Here is a 15952-nt window from a genome sequence, read left to right as displayed (position 1 = left end):
TTATTTGTCGGTTTCTCACCACCGGTGTCAGGAAAAAAAATCACCATTCACCACTAGGCCCGTCTTATTCTTCATCTGCTTGTTTTAATATGCTTATGCAAAATGTCTTCAGTTATCCAGAAGTCTAAAGAAAATTCTTCCTGAAAACTGCCCAATAATATATTGTAAGAGGATTGCACTTGTAAGTAAACACACACACACACACACACACACACACACACAAAATAACCTTAAACGAAAAGATTCAAATGAAATTGCTTCAAATACGGCAGTAATCATCCATCGTTTAGAAAATTTAATGTAGTGAAAAACAAACAAAAAAGCAATTTTTTTGGCTTTGGCCACATGCTGATATAACTTGTTGTCAACAGATTGTGTACATCTTAGATTGCCAAAGTTCCAAGCCGACTCTCGAGATCCGCCACGGGACGTTGCTTGTAAGCAGGTGCAATACGAAGCCTCACATCCTGTATCTCACACTAATGAAATATTTACTCTGTAAACCAATACCAGCCTGTCCGGCTTCCATGCTTTCACCATGGCTTCTGCTTGCAGACTAGCCTCGCAGACCTTCATCCAAATCTAATATACCCATCCATAAATAGCACGCCTATCCAGCCCATAGTGGCCGTGAGTGGCAATGCACTGGAGCCAATCCAGTTTGGCCAAAGACCTGAGCTCCTCCTCTCCACGCTCCACTGCCGATGTAATGGCCTCTCAACCGCCCATTTTCCTTTCGTGGACAAACAGGAGGATGCTGATTGACATCTCAAGACACGCCCCTTCATTTACATAGGCTCCTCCCCTCCCTTGGCTTCCTATCAGTGTCTATTTTGGCAACACGGATACACATGGAGCCTCCATCACCCCCGCTCTCTTTTACGCACCGAGTCCGGTAATGCGCGCAGGTCTCGATCGCGTCCTTCTGAGCAATCGATCCTCTCGTGGACTAATATGACAAGCGTGCGCGTATAGTGGCGTGACGCGGCTAAAAAGAGGAGGCACATTTCCCGTGGATCAGTCTACCCTTTGCGAGCGTGAGTGTCAGAATGGACGTCCTGGCGAACCACAGTATATTTCAGGAACTTCAACTGGTGCACGACACCGGCTATTTCTCCGCCATGCCTTCGCTGGAGGAGAACTGGCAGCAGGTAAGAGTCCAAACAACCGCGCGACTGCTCCAAGAGGAGCGCTTGTGCGCCCAGGGAACTTTTTCCCCCTTCTTCTTCTTGTTCTTCTTGTTCTTCTTCCTTTTCCAAGTCAAGCAGTATGGGATACATTCGAAAAAGATGCTTCATTTTTCGCTTCCATCACTCATACCGTAAATGTGACACTTTTCCCAGCGCTGGATGCCATGCGGACGCACGCCGGCGCGTAATAAAGCTGTCAAGTGCGATTTGGGAAGATGAAGATGCGCGGCCCATCACCGAGACAGAATTGGTCGTGAATTATATATCCGCATTACCGAGTTATGAAGCCCCCACGCGAAGAGATGCGCGCACACCCCATTTCCCTCAACAACCCTCACCCGCCTTCTCCCCTTATCCATAATAGATACACTTACATGCCTGTCTTTGCATCTTTAAAATATAATGGTGAAATAAATAGTCCAGAGACATTCGCAGGCATACGTGCAGGCTTTCTTCTGATTGTACTGTACTTTCTTTCATTTCACTTTCCTTTTCCAAGTTCAGAGAATTATGGACGTGAGCACGTGGCCGTTTGGCATTTAAGATGATGTGTCAGCCGCTTGACTAATCCACATTATCAATGATCAAAACAAACGTTTTGTTTCATAAAATTCACAGTTGGGGTAAAAATCCTCACATTTTTTTCAAGACTAGAGTCTTTTGGGTTTTCTTTTTAAAGTCTCAGCACCACCCACATTATTTCCTCTGGTGATGATTCTGACAAAGCTCAATTTGACAGATATGTATAGTATTTATGTATAGATAAAATTGTCCACTTTTTCTTTTTTCTTTTTTTTGTTGCTCAATGCCTACAGAGGGGGAGGGTTTAAGAACCGTTCACTGGCGATGGACCCATTTGTTGTGGCCAAGGAGTCTAATTGGCATCCCACTGTTACCCACCAACGCATCTTTTCATAACATGCTTCCATCTCTCTGCCCTCTCTGTCAGTGGATTTTTAAATGGCACTCACCCATAGCCAGCATTTCTGAATCAATACCTAATGCAAATGCAAGAGACTGTGAGAGCTCTTATCTGAAGAGGCTGAAAATGTCAGTTTGCTTAGACTGGGATGACTGCCTAAAGCCTAAAAGACATAATTCATTTTGGAATGAAAAACAATGTACTCACATAGAATTGAGAATGTGCCTACTTGTAGCAGCGTGTTGTCTGTACTTGGTTATTTGTTTCTTCATTTTCCCCTCAATTATGTCCAACCACGATAACCAAATATGCCATCGCTTTGCACTTGGACAAGCGCTCTGTTGGCATGTTTTAACAGCATGCCGCACTCTTGCTGCAACATGAAGATGTCACCGAGTTCACTAAAATGCAGGAATTCGTGAGTCGAGGTTTGAGCCACAATTTATAATGCAAACGTCAATGTCTTATGGGTTCCCGTAGCAAGATAGAAGGTCGTTGTTTACGGACCTAAATGGGTCCCATGAGAGTGATGACTGTGTCTCCTATTTGTGTCTGTGAGGCGTGATTCAGGCTGTTATGAGTAGATGGGGAGCAAACATGGACAAAAGTGTTTTGGAGGTTTGCAGATGGTACATTGGAAGCGGCTATTTGTTGCAAACGAAGCCAAACTGGTACACTATGTCTCTCATCCAAATTCCCGCGTGGTTGCTCATTCAGAGTGGCAACAAATAGCTGGTAATAAACATGCCATAGAACCTAAGAACAACACCACACCAACTACAAATTGTGTTATCCCAGCTGCAGTTCTACCAGTGTTTGTTGTGCATTTTGCAAACTGGCATCTTCTGTGATTTTTCTCCACAGCTATCGTAATACAGCTCTCCTGCACTTGAACCTGGTGGGTAACAAGACACCACAAATGACTGTGTGTCATTGAGCCCCCGGGTACACGCCATACCGTTCCTTGCATATCTCTTATGGCTTCGACACACACAAACGAGTTTTCACATACATTTGCTCTCTTGCACGCACATTTCTGCATCTCGGTCTGGGCAAGGTGGGGGAGCCGGTGCAAGCATGGCAGTGGAGGAAGTTGCCGAGCACGCACATTCTCTACCGCTGCAGGGTTTCACATTTCACAGTCGGGTGGGCTTAAACCCCAAAGGATGGCAAGTCATTGCAGACAGACAGAAGAAGGTGAAGATACATAGCGTCTAGAAAGTGTGGAAAGAGGTCCAAAGACCTCTACCGGTTCACAGGAACTATTTTTATGTCGCTAAAAGATGAAGAGCCGCATCTCCCAACTTTCAGAGGATGTCTGAATCCATACGTGAGAGCGCGCCTCCAGCCGTGCATCTTACAATGTTATGTAATCCTCAGTGGGACACAGCTGTTTTTCTCACACATGGCAAGTTGATAGCAGTTACTTCTTTTTCTTGCCTTATCCATCCTTTGCTCCTATAGAAGTAAGTCAGTATGATTTGTTCCTTTGGTTCTACCCCAATTAAGTTCACAGAAATTTAAGATGAGGTCAATCAAATGTACATATATTAATTGTTCAATGAACAGGAGACGTTCAAACAAAAAAAAACTCACGCGGGATGTTAGGTCCCATGTTAGTCGTCATTTCACTTGTATTCAAACATATTCATGATTCAAGTGTGATCAATTTTGTCAAGTAAGTATGGTCCTCATTTTCCTGATTTAAAAACCTTCTCAAACCATTCATTCACTGTTCCGCTTATCGTCATGAGGATCATGGGGTTGCTGCTTGCAACTGCGCAATAAGTGGAGTACACCATGAATAGGTTGTCATTCAACACACACAAAAAGACAAACAATCTTCCATGCCCGTACTCTCACCTAGGGCCAATTTTGCGTGTCCAGTCAGCCTACCATGCACGTTTTGGGGATGTAGGAGGAAACTGGAGTGCTCAGAGAAAACCGAGAGAGGTACGGGGAGATCATGTAAACTCCACAGAGAAAGTCTAGTGCCCTAACCCATTGTCCCGTCGATCTCAGGACTGTGATACGGATGCATTAGCCATAAAGTCATTGTGCCGCCCTATTGTCAAACTAATACAGTTATAAATATCTTGTGATACTCAGAATTCTAATAGGACTCATTTTTGCCTCTAGCAATAAAACTCATTCATTCATTTTCTGAACCACTTAATGTCATAAGGATCACGGGGGGTCCCAGACTCCTCTCCCGGCTAACTATGGGCATCAGGCAGGGTAAATCCTGAATTGGTGGCCAGCCAATCGCAGGGCACAATGAAACACAGTCAGAAGATTTTTGTCACATACACTCTATTGGACACGGCTTTGCCAATGAGTGTCTTCTTTTGTGGAAACTAGCCACAAGATTGTTGCTCATCTATTTAGAGCCTGCCTTTTAAGAGGGTAAAACCGCTTGAAAAATGAGCTAAGAGTTCATCAAATTTAAATGAGTGGATAAATGAGGAATATTACTCTTAAGCCTATTCAGTACTGATGTTAACAAGACAGGCTACTTGGTGTTTGTTAATATTGAGGCATGCACAGGTTTATCTGTTGCTGCGGGTCCTGTGTACATGCAAGTTTGTGTAATGAGATGTGCAAGTGACCCCCTGACCCAGTAACATCCATTCTACTATGAGAGCGCTTCGTGAACCCTGCCACGTCTGTCTCATCATTCAGGCAGCTGAGAGGCTATCGCCGGTGATAGGTGACTTCTACTGCTTTATGGCCGCTGATGAAAAGCTGGGAAGCATTGATGAAAGAGAGTGCAGCAGTGGATGTATTCATTTGCTTGACACGCTGCTGCCTGGCCTGTCAGACGGAGCGGGAGGGGCTGGGGACTGCTGTGGACAAGCACATCTTTATGTATAGGAAACGCTCTGTTGCCCCGGGTTTGATTAACTGCCAGCAGCAGAGTTGGTCGTCTTTTCGCAAATACACGTTAACAATAACTTTCACATAATTTGATCCCAATATCTCTCGTCGTGGCACCTTACACTAAATCAGGGGTCTCAAACTTGCGGCCCGCGGGCCAACTGCGGCCCTCGGGACGATAATTTGCGGCCCCCGTCTTAATATGAAAGATCGATTTTTTTTTTTTTTAATTTTTTTTTTTTTTTTTTTTTTACCCCTTTCCCCATGATGGCGCCGTTTAAGTGGCAGCCAGTGGCAGTAGCTCTGTCCACTCATGTTTTTCTTGTTTTACAGCATGTTTTACATGAAAAATTAGAGGGAACATTGACATGCACCTGCTTGTGGCAGGTGTGATACTGGTGTGCCGATAGCGAGCAATGATGATGTCGTGACCGGATGATTCGCCTAAAGACGTTTCGCCGACGGACGTTTGACAGACGGACAGGTCGTACTAGTATTTGTTAGTTTAATGATTAAATACAAATACTAGTATTTGTATTTAATCATTAAACGCTGTTTTCAGCTGGATTTGACCGAATTTGAGAGCATTTTGAGCCGTTTGGCGAATGGACGTCTATAGACGTTTTTTTTGCCTCCATCGCGATATCATCCAGTATTTGTATTTAATCATTAAATGCTGTTTTAGGATGGATTTGACCCGATTGCTGTCATTTTACGGCTCGGTTCTGCTACATCTGCCTGCCCAAGAGTGCTTACTCCCGGACTGCCATTGATGGTAGACGAACATTGATTTTTACTATAATTTGGACATCACCGGCGGCGGGCCGGATTAAAAATCCTAACGGGCCGTATATGGCCCGCGGGCCGAGGTTGAAAAACTTGTACACACACGATCCGGCGGGGCGAGCGTTCGAATCCCGTTTCGGCGAAACCTCCGTTCGGCCGAATGAACGTTCGGTGGAACGTCCATTCGGCGACCTGCCCGTCTGTCAAACGTCCGTCGGCGAAACGTCTTTAGGCGAATCATCCGAGTACCGATGATGTCGCTCACACTGGTACTCAGTGCGCTCAGGGAGGTTGTCTTTCTGCTCAGACCAACAAAAAATTAGAGGGAACTTTGGTTCGGAGCTGAATGAACCAATCACGGTGAGGTATACGGCTCTGGAGGGCGGGACATCGGCCGGGCTGTCCAGTGCCTCGCTCACTCACTCATTCATTCCTCCAATCAGCTGGGCGGAGGAGAAGCCGTGAGGCCGATCACTCCGCTCGGCGCGCACACTCCTCCGCTGCTCTCAGCATAGAACTGAATGAGGCGCTATGATCCGTGATCCAGCCTGTGTCAGTGTCTGTAGCCATCTCCGCGATTGAAACAGAGAGCGAAAGTGCACATGCGCCACAAACCCGCGCGACTGAATGTGAAAGATCAACCCGAGACTCATTCCAAGTGGAAAAACATATTACAGAGCCCCAGAGATGTCTCTTTCAAAGCCTGCCGTGAAGAGAAAGGTCGGTGATGAGCACAGACAGTTTCAAGAAAAGTGGGGAGTGCAATATTTCTTTGTTGAACACAGGGGCACCCTGACGTGTCTCATTTACACTGAAAAAGTTGCGGTGCACAAGGAATACAATTTGAAACGTAATTGTACTACGAGACATGCTGAGGAGTACGAAAAATACCAGGGAGATGAGAGAGCCAACCAGGTTGCCAGTCTTAAAACACGTCTTCTGAGGCAACAGGATCTCTTCAAGAAGGCTACCAAAGACAGTAATGCAGCAGTCAAAGCTAGCTACACCGTTTGTGAGTTGATTGATCCTGTGCTAAGTGATCCCAAATGGCTCATGGACTTGGCTTTTCTTGTTGATATCACACATGAGCTTAATGTAGTGAACAAGAAGCTACAAGGCCAGGGGCAACTTGTCAGTGCTGCCTATGACAACGTGAGAGCATTCTGCACTAAACTTGTGTTATGGAAAGCCCAGCTCTCTCAGACAAACCTTTGCCATTTCCCAGCATGCAAGGCTCTCGTGGATGCAGGCACACCATTCAGTGGTGAGAAGTATGTTGAGGCCATTTCGAAGCTACAGGAGGAATTTGATCACAGATTTGCAGACTTCAAGACACACAAAGCCACATTTCAAATTTTTGCGGACCCCTTCTCCTTTGATATGCAAGATGCCCCTCCTGAGCTTCAAATGGAGCTCATTGACCTGCAGTGCAACTCTGCACTCAAAGCCAAGTTCAGGGAGGTGAGTGGAGAAGCAGACAAGCTTGGGCAATTTTTGAGAGAGTTGACCCCCAGCTTCCCTGAACTTTCCCGAAGGTTCAAGCGGACCATGTGCCTTTTTGGGAGCACATACTTGTGTGAGAAGCTCTTCTCCACCTTGAACTTCAATAAGTCCAAGTACAGGTCCAGACTTACTGATGAGCATCTTCAAGCTCTACTGAGGGTCTCCACTGCTTCCTCCCTCAAGCCAAATGTGACTATGTGAGAAGAAGCGCTGCCAGGTCTCTAGCAGCAAGGAGTAGGCAAGAGAAGCCGTGTTCAGAATATTTCATGTTCAATGTTCCATTCAAGTTCAGAAAGTTAAAGGTTAAAGAGCTGTTAATACAGACATTTGAAACGGAATAAAAATAATTCATTTTCTCTACTTAGCCAGCCAGTGTATATCTACTGTATGCTCATTAGTATTATTTGGTTTTGTATTACTGATTGATTTATTTTTTATTCATCTTTAAGTTAATTTATTTAATTCATTATTTTTTGTTAAAAAATAAAGATATTTGATAACGTTGGAATGTTTTATCAGTGCTTTTCTTGTGGAAATCCTGATGCGGCCCAGTCTCACCCAGACTCGGCCTCTAGCGGCCCCCAGGTAATTTGAGTTCGAGACCCCTGCACTAAATAGACAGGCTTGGCTGCTCGGCTTGTCACAGGTGTAGAAATTAGAATGGTGAGGTTGTGAATATCTCTTGGAACTTAAAGTAGAGTAAGGTTTGAATAATACGCTTTGAGAAAGAGTGAGCATTTGTAAACTGTTTGAATATTGAATAAACACAAGTGAATTAGTACCTGGCATGCAGAGAGCCCAGACATTAACATGGCTTATAAATTCAAAGTGCTAGCTACCAACTTCTGAAACTTAGTTTTCAAGTATTTAAACTCGAGAAGATTTAAGACAATTCTACGCATATGAACAAAGGTAGTCTTAAACAAATCTAACATGGTCTAATTTAGATTAGATAACTTTGTTCATCCCGTATTCGGGACATTTCATTGTCACAGTAACTTAACTTAACTTAACTTGCTGAGATATCACCAAATATTAATACATAGCAGGCTTCTAAGTAGCAAGTATGTATATAAGATATGATTAGAAAAAAGTCAAAATTAGTTTGTACTTGAGGACTCAATCCATGTTTTTAAAAATGACCACTACGTCTTCATCTAAACGTTCCATGATAAACAAGAGACAAATAGTTCACTCACTTTATTCATCCTGTTTTTATGGACAAAACTGCAGCAAACTAAATTCGGAATGCTCCATTGTGTTACATGATCTAAATTTGTAATGAAATTAGCATCTGGAGGAAACAGCATCAGTTGTATTCCGAAACTTCAGAGGCTTCGCGGATTTGTAGGTGTGTATGATTAATGAGAACATGTGTTCAATAGGGTGACAAGTCGCAGCTGTTGTGCTCCGACAGAGGTGATTAAATTCCTTTATAAAAATGTTTTAAAATCAAACAACCCTAAACGATCGTGAAAATGTTTGAAAATAAAACGATCCTCTTCCCTTTCTCCTCGTCACACTTTGTCCTTAACTGCAGACATGAACAGGATGTTCAGGCATTTTATGGCCATTCCTGGCAAGGCGCTTCTTCCAATCTCACTGCCTACCTGTTGCTAGGCAGCCTTGATAAGCAGTGCCAGCAGGAAGGACTCTGCCTGTTTGCTTGTGCCTTTACGGAAAACTAATCCCACCCCAAGGGAGCGCGAGAGACCCAGCCACGAAGACCTTCTCCCGCTGGAGTCACGAAGAAGAAAGAGATGCAAGGCAAAGAGAGACAAGGGCAATTTGACTGAGTAAACACCATTGCTTGTTGTCATCTAAAGCCTGTCATCAATCATGGCCTTTAGCCTGCGCGGCTGACGCCACCAAGGACATGCCGTAAAGCCACTTGTTTATAAAGTAGGGCGAAGCTTGACTCTTGGGGGATGCATATGCTTTTAAATTCTTTTTAGATGAGATCCCATCCTGGCCCAAGGTTGCACCATGGAAGCAGAGCAGGAGCTTGCAATGTTACGTAAGCCACTTTGTGTGCCCTTTACATGGGAGTTCCGCTTGCAAATCACGCGTATTTTTACCTGCTCCATAGCTCCATTCCAACTGGTGCATTTTCCTCCAATTGCTAATGTTTCTATTCATCACTTTTCGTACTCGTTTGAAGGTTAGAGAAGAATTTTACCTTATGAAATAACTTGAATTTTAAAAAAAGGGCTTTCAAATGAAATTGTGGTTTCTTTTCCGAGCTCCTCTAGGCCTGAAGAGTTTAAATGAGATACGGCCAATGTAAGAATGGATGGATCCAACCTGAAATTGGGATTGTCGTAACTGTGATGTGATGTTATTTTATTCTGACATTTAGCCTTGATGCGCTGAAAAAAATGGTCGTATAAGTGTCAACGTAGAATGACGCCGTGTTTGCAACGGGCCTGGGAAGGGAAGTGGTCTCCAATGATTTAATGAGACCTGTGGGAAGAGCCATTTATCAACATGACATTGAACATGTTTCCCCTTTGTTCTTCTTGCATAATGTTGAGCAGTGCAGTGTGTGTTTAAACTATAGGCCTGCCACACAGAGTGATTCAACCAACACCATTGAATTGCAGTGTATTGCATTCCATAAATCTTCATGTATATCCACATCAGTATTCATTTCAATATTATAATATACTTTATTATGATATCTAATTTTGAAAAGATTATTAAATTTTGGCAGGTGACTGCACTAACCAATGTTACCAACAACAGCAAGATTGACATGTTCATGCACAGTGATCCCGGTTTATTTTCCATTCCTTTCCTGGCTGACCCAATGAGAAGACTAAGGAACTATTGCAACATCGTGATGTTAGTGATTTTTGACTTCCCAAGGCACCATGGTGTTTGTTGTTCAATAAAAAATAACATACCTTTAAATATTTCCCAATAAGAACATGTATGGCAGTTTCGCCATTAGCATCCAGTGGGCGTACAGTTGCCTGCTGTGCATTGTGTACTGTATTTATTTTCCACAGTGGTCCAATTTAATTGAGTCCAGCTATTTGGAAGGTAAGCCACCTGATGCTTTAGTGGTTCATGCGCTTAACTTTGGTGTGGGCAGCAGGGGATCGATTCCCGTTCAGTGTCGTTGTGATTGTTAGTGCAATTGGGTCTCTGTCTCAGTGTGTGCCCCACGACGAAGTGGCAACCAGTTTAGGGTGTAGTCCGCCATTAACCCAAAGTCAGCACTGACCACGATAACCAGTGTTGAAAATTAATAAATGCAAGTATGGAAGTTTGTGCAATGGGCCTTGATAATAAACTGGCAAGACTTTAATCTGCTCCTTTACAATTTTTTTAAGCTCACGTTCGTTGTTTTAGACCAAAGCAACATGCCTTTATGGCACCAATTCCAAACAAATACACACAATCAAGCATACACTTTGTGTATTTACTAATATGTTATACTAACACGGGGGAGGCTCCTCCCAGACTTGTGCATGGCTAGACAGCACATCCTCTTGCTCTTTAGTTTACCACTATTGCGTCTTAGATATTATTTCATTGTAAAATGATGCCAATTAGTAAAGCCAGTTGCCTGTGGCAGTGGTCTGGCTCTGTCTCCGTTCCATCGGGGAAAGTTATTTGGGTCGGTAGCTATTTTCAGCCCGTGATGTTGCCAGGAATACTTCAGGGACCAGCCACTGTTTTATAAGAGAGCACATCAATAATTTTCACTCGCGTGTGTACGTGTGTGAGAGAGGCACAGCGACAGAGCAAGGGTTTATTGGGTTTATGTGAACAGCAGTAAGAGTTTGCTTTTGAATATTTTGTTTTGCAGTTGTTCCCTTGTTTGCATGTGTGTGTGTATTTGTTGGTGTGTTTTATTATGGCACACTGACACTTGCACAACCACAGTTAAATGCAAAGGTAAAGGTCAAAAGTGACGCTACCTTTGCAGCTCATCCAGCAAGCCTTTGTTGTGGAGGTGAAATTGGGGTGCAGACGGTTTATGCTGCTGCAGCGAAGGGGTGAGTGGGTTCATCCCGCATCCGCCCATCCATGAGCAACATCAACTCACTCACCGCTTGGCGGAGTGCCCGGCAGCTTGGTGGTATCTTTCAATATTTTAAGCAGCTTGGGCCAATCTTTCCCACTCTGTTTTGTCTTAAAAGTGTTGCTGTGGGAAAAAAAGACGGGACAGAAGTGTCCCACCTGCTCATACGGGTGCACGGAAAGTCAAGCTGGTGTCAACACATGGTTGTGTATCTGTATGTACACTGTTGTACAGACCAGTCAACCACAATGAGATTTTTAGTGTTAAATCAACGCATCACTAAATTTTAATTGTCATCTATTCGTAATTGGTTGTAATTCATTCCTGGACAATGGCCATAATTAACAACACTCCTTTCTTATCTTTTCTCATTGAGAGGAATGATAATAGCACTCCTTTTATTGTACTTTACAAAACAATACAGAATAGACATCGTTAAATATTTAATTTGGGCAAAAAATCAACCTTTTTAAACTTGCATTACCTTTGTGCTGCGCTTTATGGTTGTTTACCACCTGGGGACATTGAAAGAGACAGAAAAAAATACCATTCACTGCAATGTGTCAAAACCTACCAACTCAAAAATATATCACTTGTAGTACTTTTATGCTGTCTGTTTCACCTGTGTTATTATAAACAAGTTCGCATTCTGCCCACCGTACAGTTATGTCTAGTCAGAAATGGTTCGAATGATTTCCTTCATCTTAAACCTGTTGTATCTCAAGGCACTACAATACTGAAACGGTTCTGGAAGAATATAAGTAATGTGATTAGCTTTTTCTTGGGAAAGTAATATCGACTAAAATATTTGAACTTGATGAACCCTTAGAGCACATCAAGTACTTTTGAAGCCAATTCACCTTGAGGAGTCCCATTCACCTGCTTTTTTATTTTGGAGTTTTTTTTAATGAAATTATAGACCACGGTGGTCTGCTGTGCGATGTTCCCCGTGGTTAAAGCATTCCAAATGGTTCCCTAATTTGGCATGTATAAATGAATGAACCTTATCAGTGGTGGCACAGTGCCAGAGTTTCAGCCGGTACGTGATTGTGCTGCTGAGCTGCCTTTTCTGATGCTCGCTGTATGAGTAAGAGTTTTTCCGCTTCACTGTTCCCTTTATCTGTCGCCATGTTATTGTCAACCCGCCTTCCTGCCCGCTCTCGTTCACCGCTCGCCACTCTTTTGTTTCCCCGTGCCTTTTGCAGCCAAGGACTCGCTCTTTGGACCCGCCATTGTGTGCGGTAATGAAGATTAGCCAGTCTGCCTTGCACAATGGGGTCCCCTACATCCGGAGCACAGCTTCCCCAAATCCCAGCGCAAGCTGTAAAACCGCTGTTGTCGCAGACCCCCCTGCATGCATGGCGGTCCCTGCCCCGCACACACGTGCATGTTGGTGGAAAAGGGCTGAAATGGCTCGTGATTAGATTAGGGTGGTTTTGACAGCTAAGAGGGGCCACTTGGCCAATCGTACACTGATAAACAACAGCTCACCCAAATCCAGTTAAAGAGACTTCCCTGCCTGGTGCTCGGATTATACCTCTCCCCTCCCTGTCTTTGCCACTATTCTCTTTGCCACTCTCCTTTTTACTGCTTCTTCATCCTTCCTCTCCATCGTTTCTCATCTGTCTTGAGCTCTCGATCCTCTTATACACTCACTTCCCAAATCATCGTCCTTACTGGCAGAACAAAAACACATTTTCCACCCTTTGTCGCACGCCTTTCAGACCGATTGGCTTCGGTCTTTATGTATGCACTTGTTGTACCCTGAGCCCTCCAGAACTCTGTTCAACTCAACGAAGGGGAGCCTTCATTTGGTTCACATTAAATAGAAAAAAATATATATATGAACTTTCTTCTAGGATACCGCATACTTTAAGACAGCTCCAGGCATTAAACTACTGCTTCTCTGTATTCAAGACACTGTGTGGAGCCCCAACAGTAAGACAGTATTTACATCATGTTGCAAATGCATTCAAATGAGTACATTTGTTTGTAATCATGTGTTCACAAGATACTGGGAAAAGAAAAGAGCATATTCTTAAAACTGCTCAAGTGGTTCTTGTTTTTTTCAGTTACGCAAGGATGGATCAGAATAAAATTTTGTAGGTATATTCTAAGTCTTATACGCATCAATCAAGACGATTGAATTGAATACAAAAAACGTGTTCTACTACATGTTTCCTAGAAGCAAAAGACTAGTCAGGTTTTTACAAGTGCTTGTGCTCTATCCTCTCAAAGCCCATCAGCAAATTCTGATATAACAAGCGGTGATGTGTGTTATCAGCCTGGTGCCCACTCTATCTGAAAGCGCCACGTGACTTTGACGGAAGGGCCTGACGCTGGCACTGATTATCACTGCTGGGCTAATGTCTACCGATAAGGCCGAGTGTGTAATTAAGCTGTTTCCGCGACATGTTATCTGGGGCTAGGTAAGGCTCACTTGCCGGCAGAGACGTAGCTGTTGGTCGATCTGGAGTATCTCCTCCTGGCTATCTGTAACTTTAATCTGCAGTGTAATGTTGGGAGATTTTTCACCCCTCACACTACCTCCCCTTTTCCTCTACACGTCTCACCTCTCAGAAGGCAGATAAATGAGTTTCCTCTCTCCCATGTAGCTCTCTTCTCTTTGTGTCTTTCCCTCCTTTTTACTGCTCCTGAGCCCCATCAGGGCCTCTAAGATACCTCCTGGCCAAACTGTGCACCCCTGCCAGTGAATCTTTTGAGAATGTCGGGTAAATCAAGGGGCGCACATATTGGTGTTGAGGAAAATTAACCATTGCCTCCCTTTGGGCCCTGCGGCCTGCTTCGCCACGATGACACCGCACTGCTCTCTGGGGAGTCTACACTTCGCAGGGGGTGCATGAGCAAGAGCCTAAAGGCGAGCTTAGCAGGAAAGGGGCGGTGGGGGAGATCTTTTTGGATGTTGTGTGCACGCATGTGGGGGGGCACCATGTAAGTATTGCTCAGCGAAGCTATAGATTACAGTCTGTCTGCTGCGATTGCCACCGTTGATGAGCTCTATGCAGGCATCATTCCCTATCGATTAGTCACTGCAATGCAAACACACACACATGCTCACATACACACTCACAAAGGATGATGGTGAGATGGTCCGCGCCCAGGGCTGATGGTCATTTAGCTGTCACCTCAAAGTGATGGTTCGACCCAAGATCAATGGGAGGCCGGTAGCACCTCGACCGGATAAAACACACACAGCAGGACTCTGCATCAAAAGAATAAGAGAGTAAAGTTGACCCCAAGCTCTCATGTACATGAACTACAAAAGCAAGCTCTACACGTTACCATGCTTTTTCCTTCCATTTGTGGAAAAACCTTCATGAGTTTAAAAGCACAAATTGGACAAAGTCATCAGCAAAACAAATTCTGTTACATCAGAAATGACTCCAGAGGACAGTTTGTTTTTTAAATATTTTATTGATCTTTGACTTGCCATTAACAGGATGTCGCTTGTTATGCTAAATAATGCAGAATCGATGAGTCTAAGAATTTACATGTGGAAAAAAAATCCATATTACTCAGCAATAGTGGAGCCTCTAAAAAGACAAAGGAGATGAATTGGTTCGCCCTTCCATTCCATGTAAACCTCTTTGCTTTTAAATGTAGTCCAATGCTTTTTATATTATTCATAACACCTTGTCTCTATCACAGCATCTGTAAAAACTAAGCATCCTAAAATTAATGAGCCATATCCATCCCATTACATTTATCTGTTTAGTGGTGTTTTGGGTGCTCCTTCAGGGCATTATGCACGCTCCTCTGTTCATATTTATAACTCGGGCTTTTTATTAGCAGCGTAGCGGGGAGCTAACAGTTGGGAGGCAGCCTGTGCTTTGATGGCGATGGCAGGCGGGTGGAGGGAGGCGACGGGGGAGAGGGCATCAGCTGCCAGGCCGAGGGCCCCACAAGAGAAGGGAGGTGAGGCTTAGCCTGTTTTCTAGGCAGGCAGTCTGTCTGTCTGCTCATGTCACACCTGCTCTATTTTAGAACCAAAGGTGTGCATGCACAATATACAATACCTGTGGGTTGTTTCAGTCAGTGCAGAAGCTTTTGGTTAAAGAAAAAAACACATGAACCCCTGTTCAAAAAAACCAAAAGGGACTTGTAAAGAAGATTAAATGCTATAAACTATGGTAATCTATGTGAAGAAAACCAACTGATAATATGTGCCATTTCTGAACACTACGCTCATTAAAACAGATGAACGGACATAAAGGTAGAGAAATGCCTTTTTAATTTCCCCTTTGTCCTGCAAATACTTGTTTCCTCCTGTCATATTTTATAACCAAGGAGCAGCAACTCAGGCAAAAATACAGGTAAGTGTTGCTAAGTGATCCACAGCTGAGAATATTTAGCTTCGGACGGCACACAAAGCATCTTAAATTGTTGCTATGAATAGAGCAACAAAGTAATGTTGGAAAGAAACTGCTCTCTGGACATTAATAAATACATCATCTAACACAAAATTGGTAAGGTAAATTGGTAAATTACCAATTAGGATTACTCACCGGTATAATAAAGATTGGTGTTAAAATGTACTCCACCAAGCGGTACAGTATTATCTTTTTTTAACGAAGCGGTGCTGTCAACTTGCCAATGTTGTGTCTGTATTTACAATCCATT

The 15952-nt window shown here is 43.7% G+C and overlaps 1 protein-coding gene across 1 annotated transcript in view; it reads left to right on the top strand.

The window, feature by feature from the left end:
• Positions 1-838: 838 nt before the first annotated feature.
• The window catches only part of LOC144083376 (Krueppel-like factor 7), a 29431-nt gene continuing 14317 nt past the window's right edge, over positions 839-15952 (top strand). Inside the window, exon 1 of the mRNA XM_077611180.1 lies at positions 839-1151. Coding sequence (XP_077467306.1) covers positions 1050-1151 — 102 coding nt within the window. The 5' untranslated portion in view covers positions 839-1049. The remainder of the gene's footprint in view (positions 1152-15952) is intronic.

Source organism: Stigmatopora argus, chromosome 1, assembly GCF_051989625.1.
Source record: "Stigmatopora argus isolate UIUO_Sarg chromosome 1, RoL_Sarg_1.0, whole genome shotgun sequence".
NCBI lineage: Eukaryota > Metazoa > Chordata > Actinopteri > Syngnathiformes > Syngnathidae > Stigmatopora > Stigmatopora argus.
The sequence above is the reverse complement of the archived record's forward strand: the minus strand, read 5'-3'. Positions and strand labels throughout refer to the sequence as shown.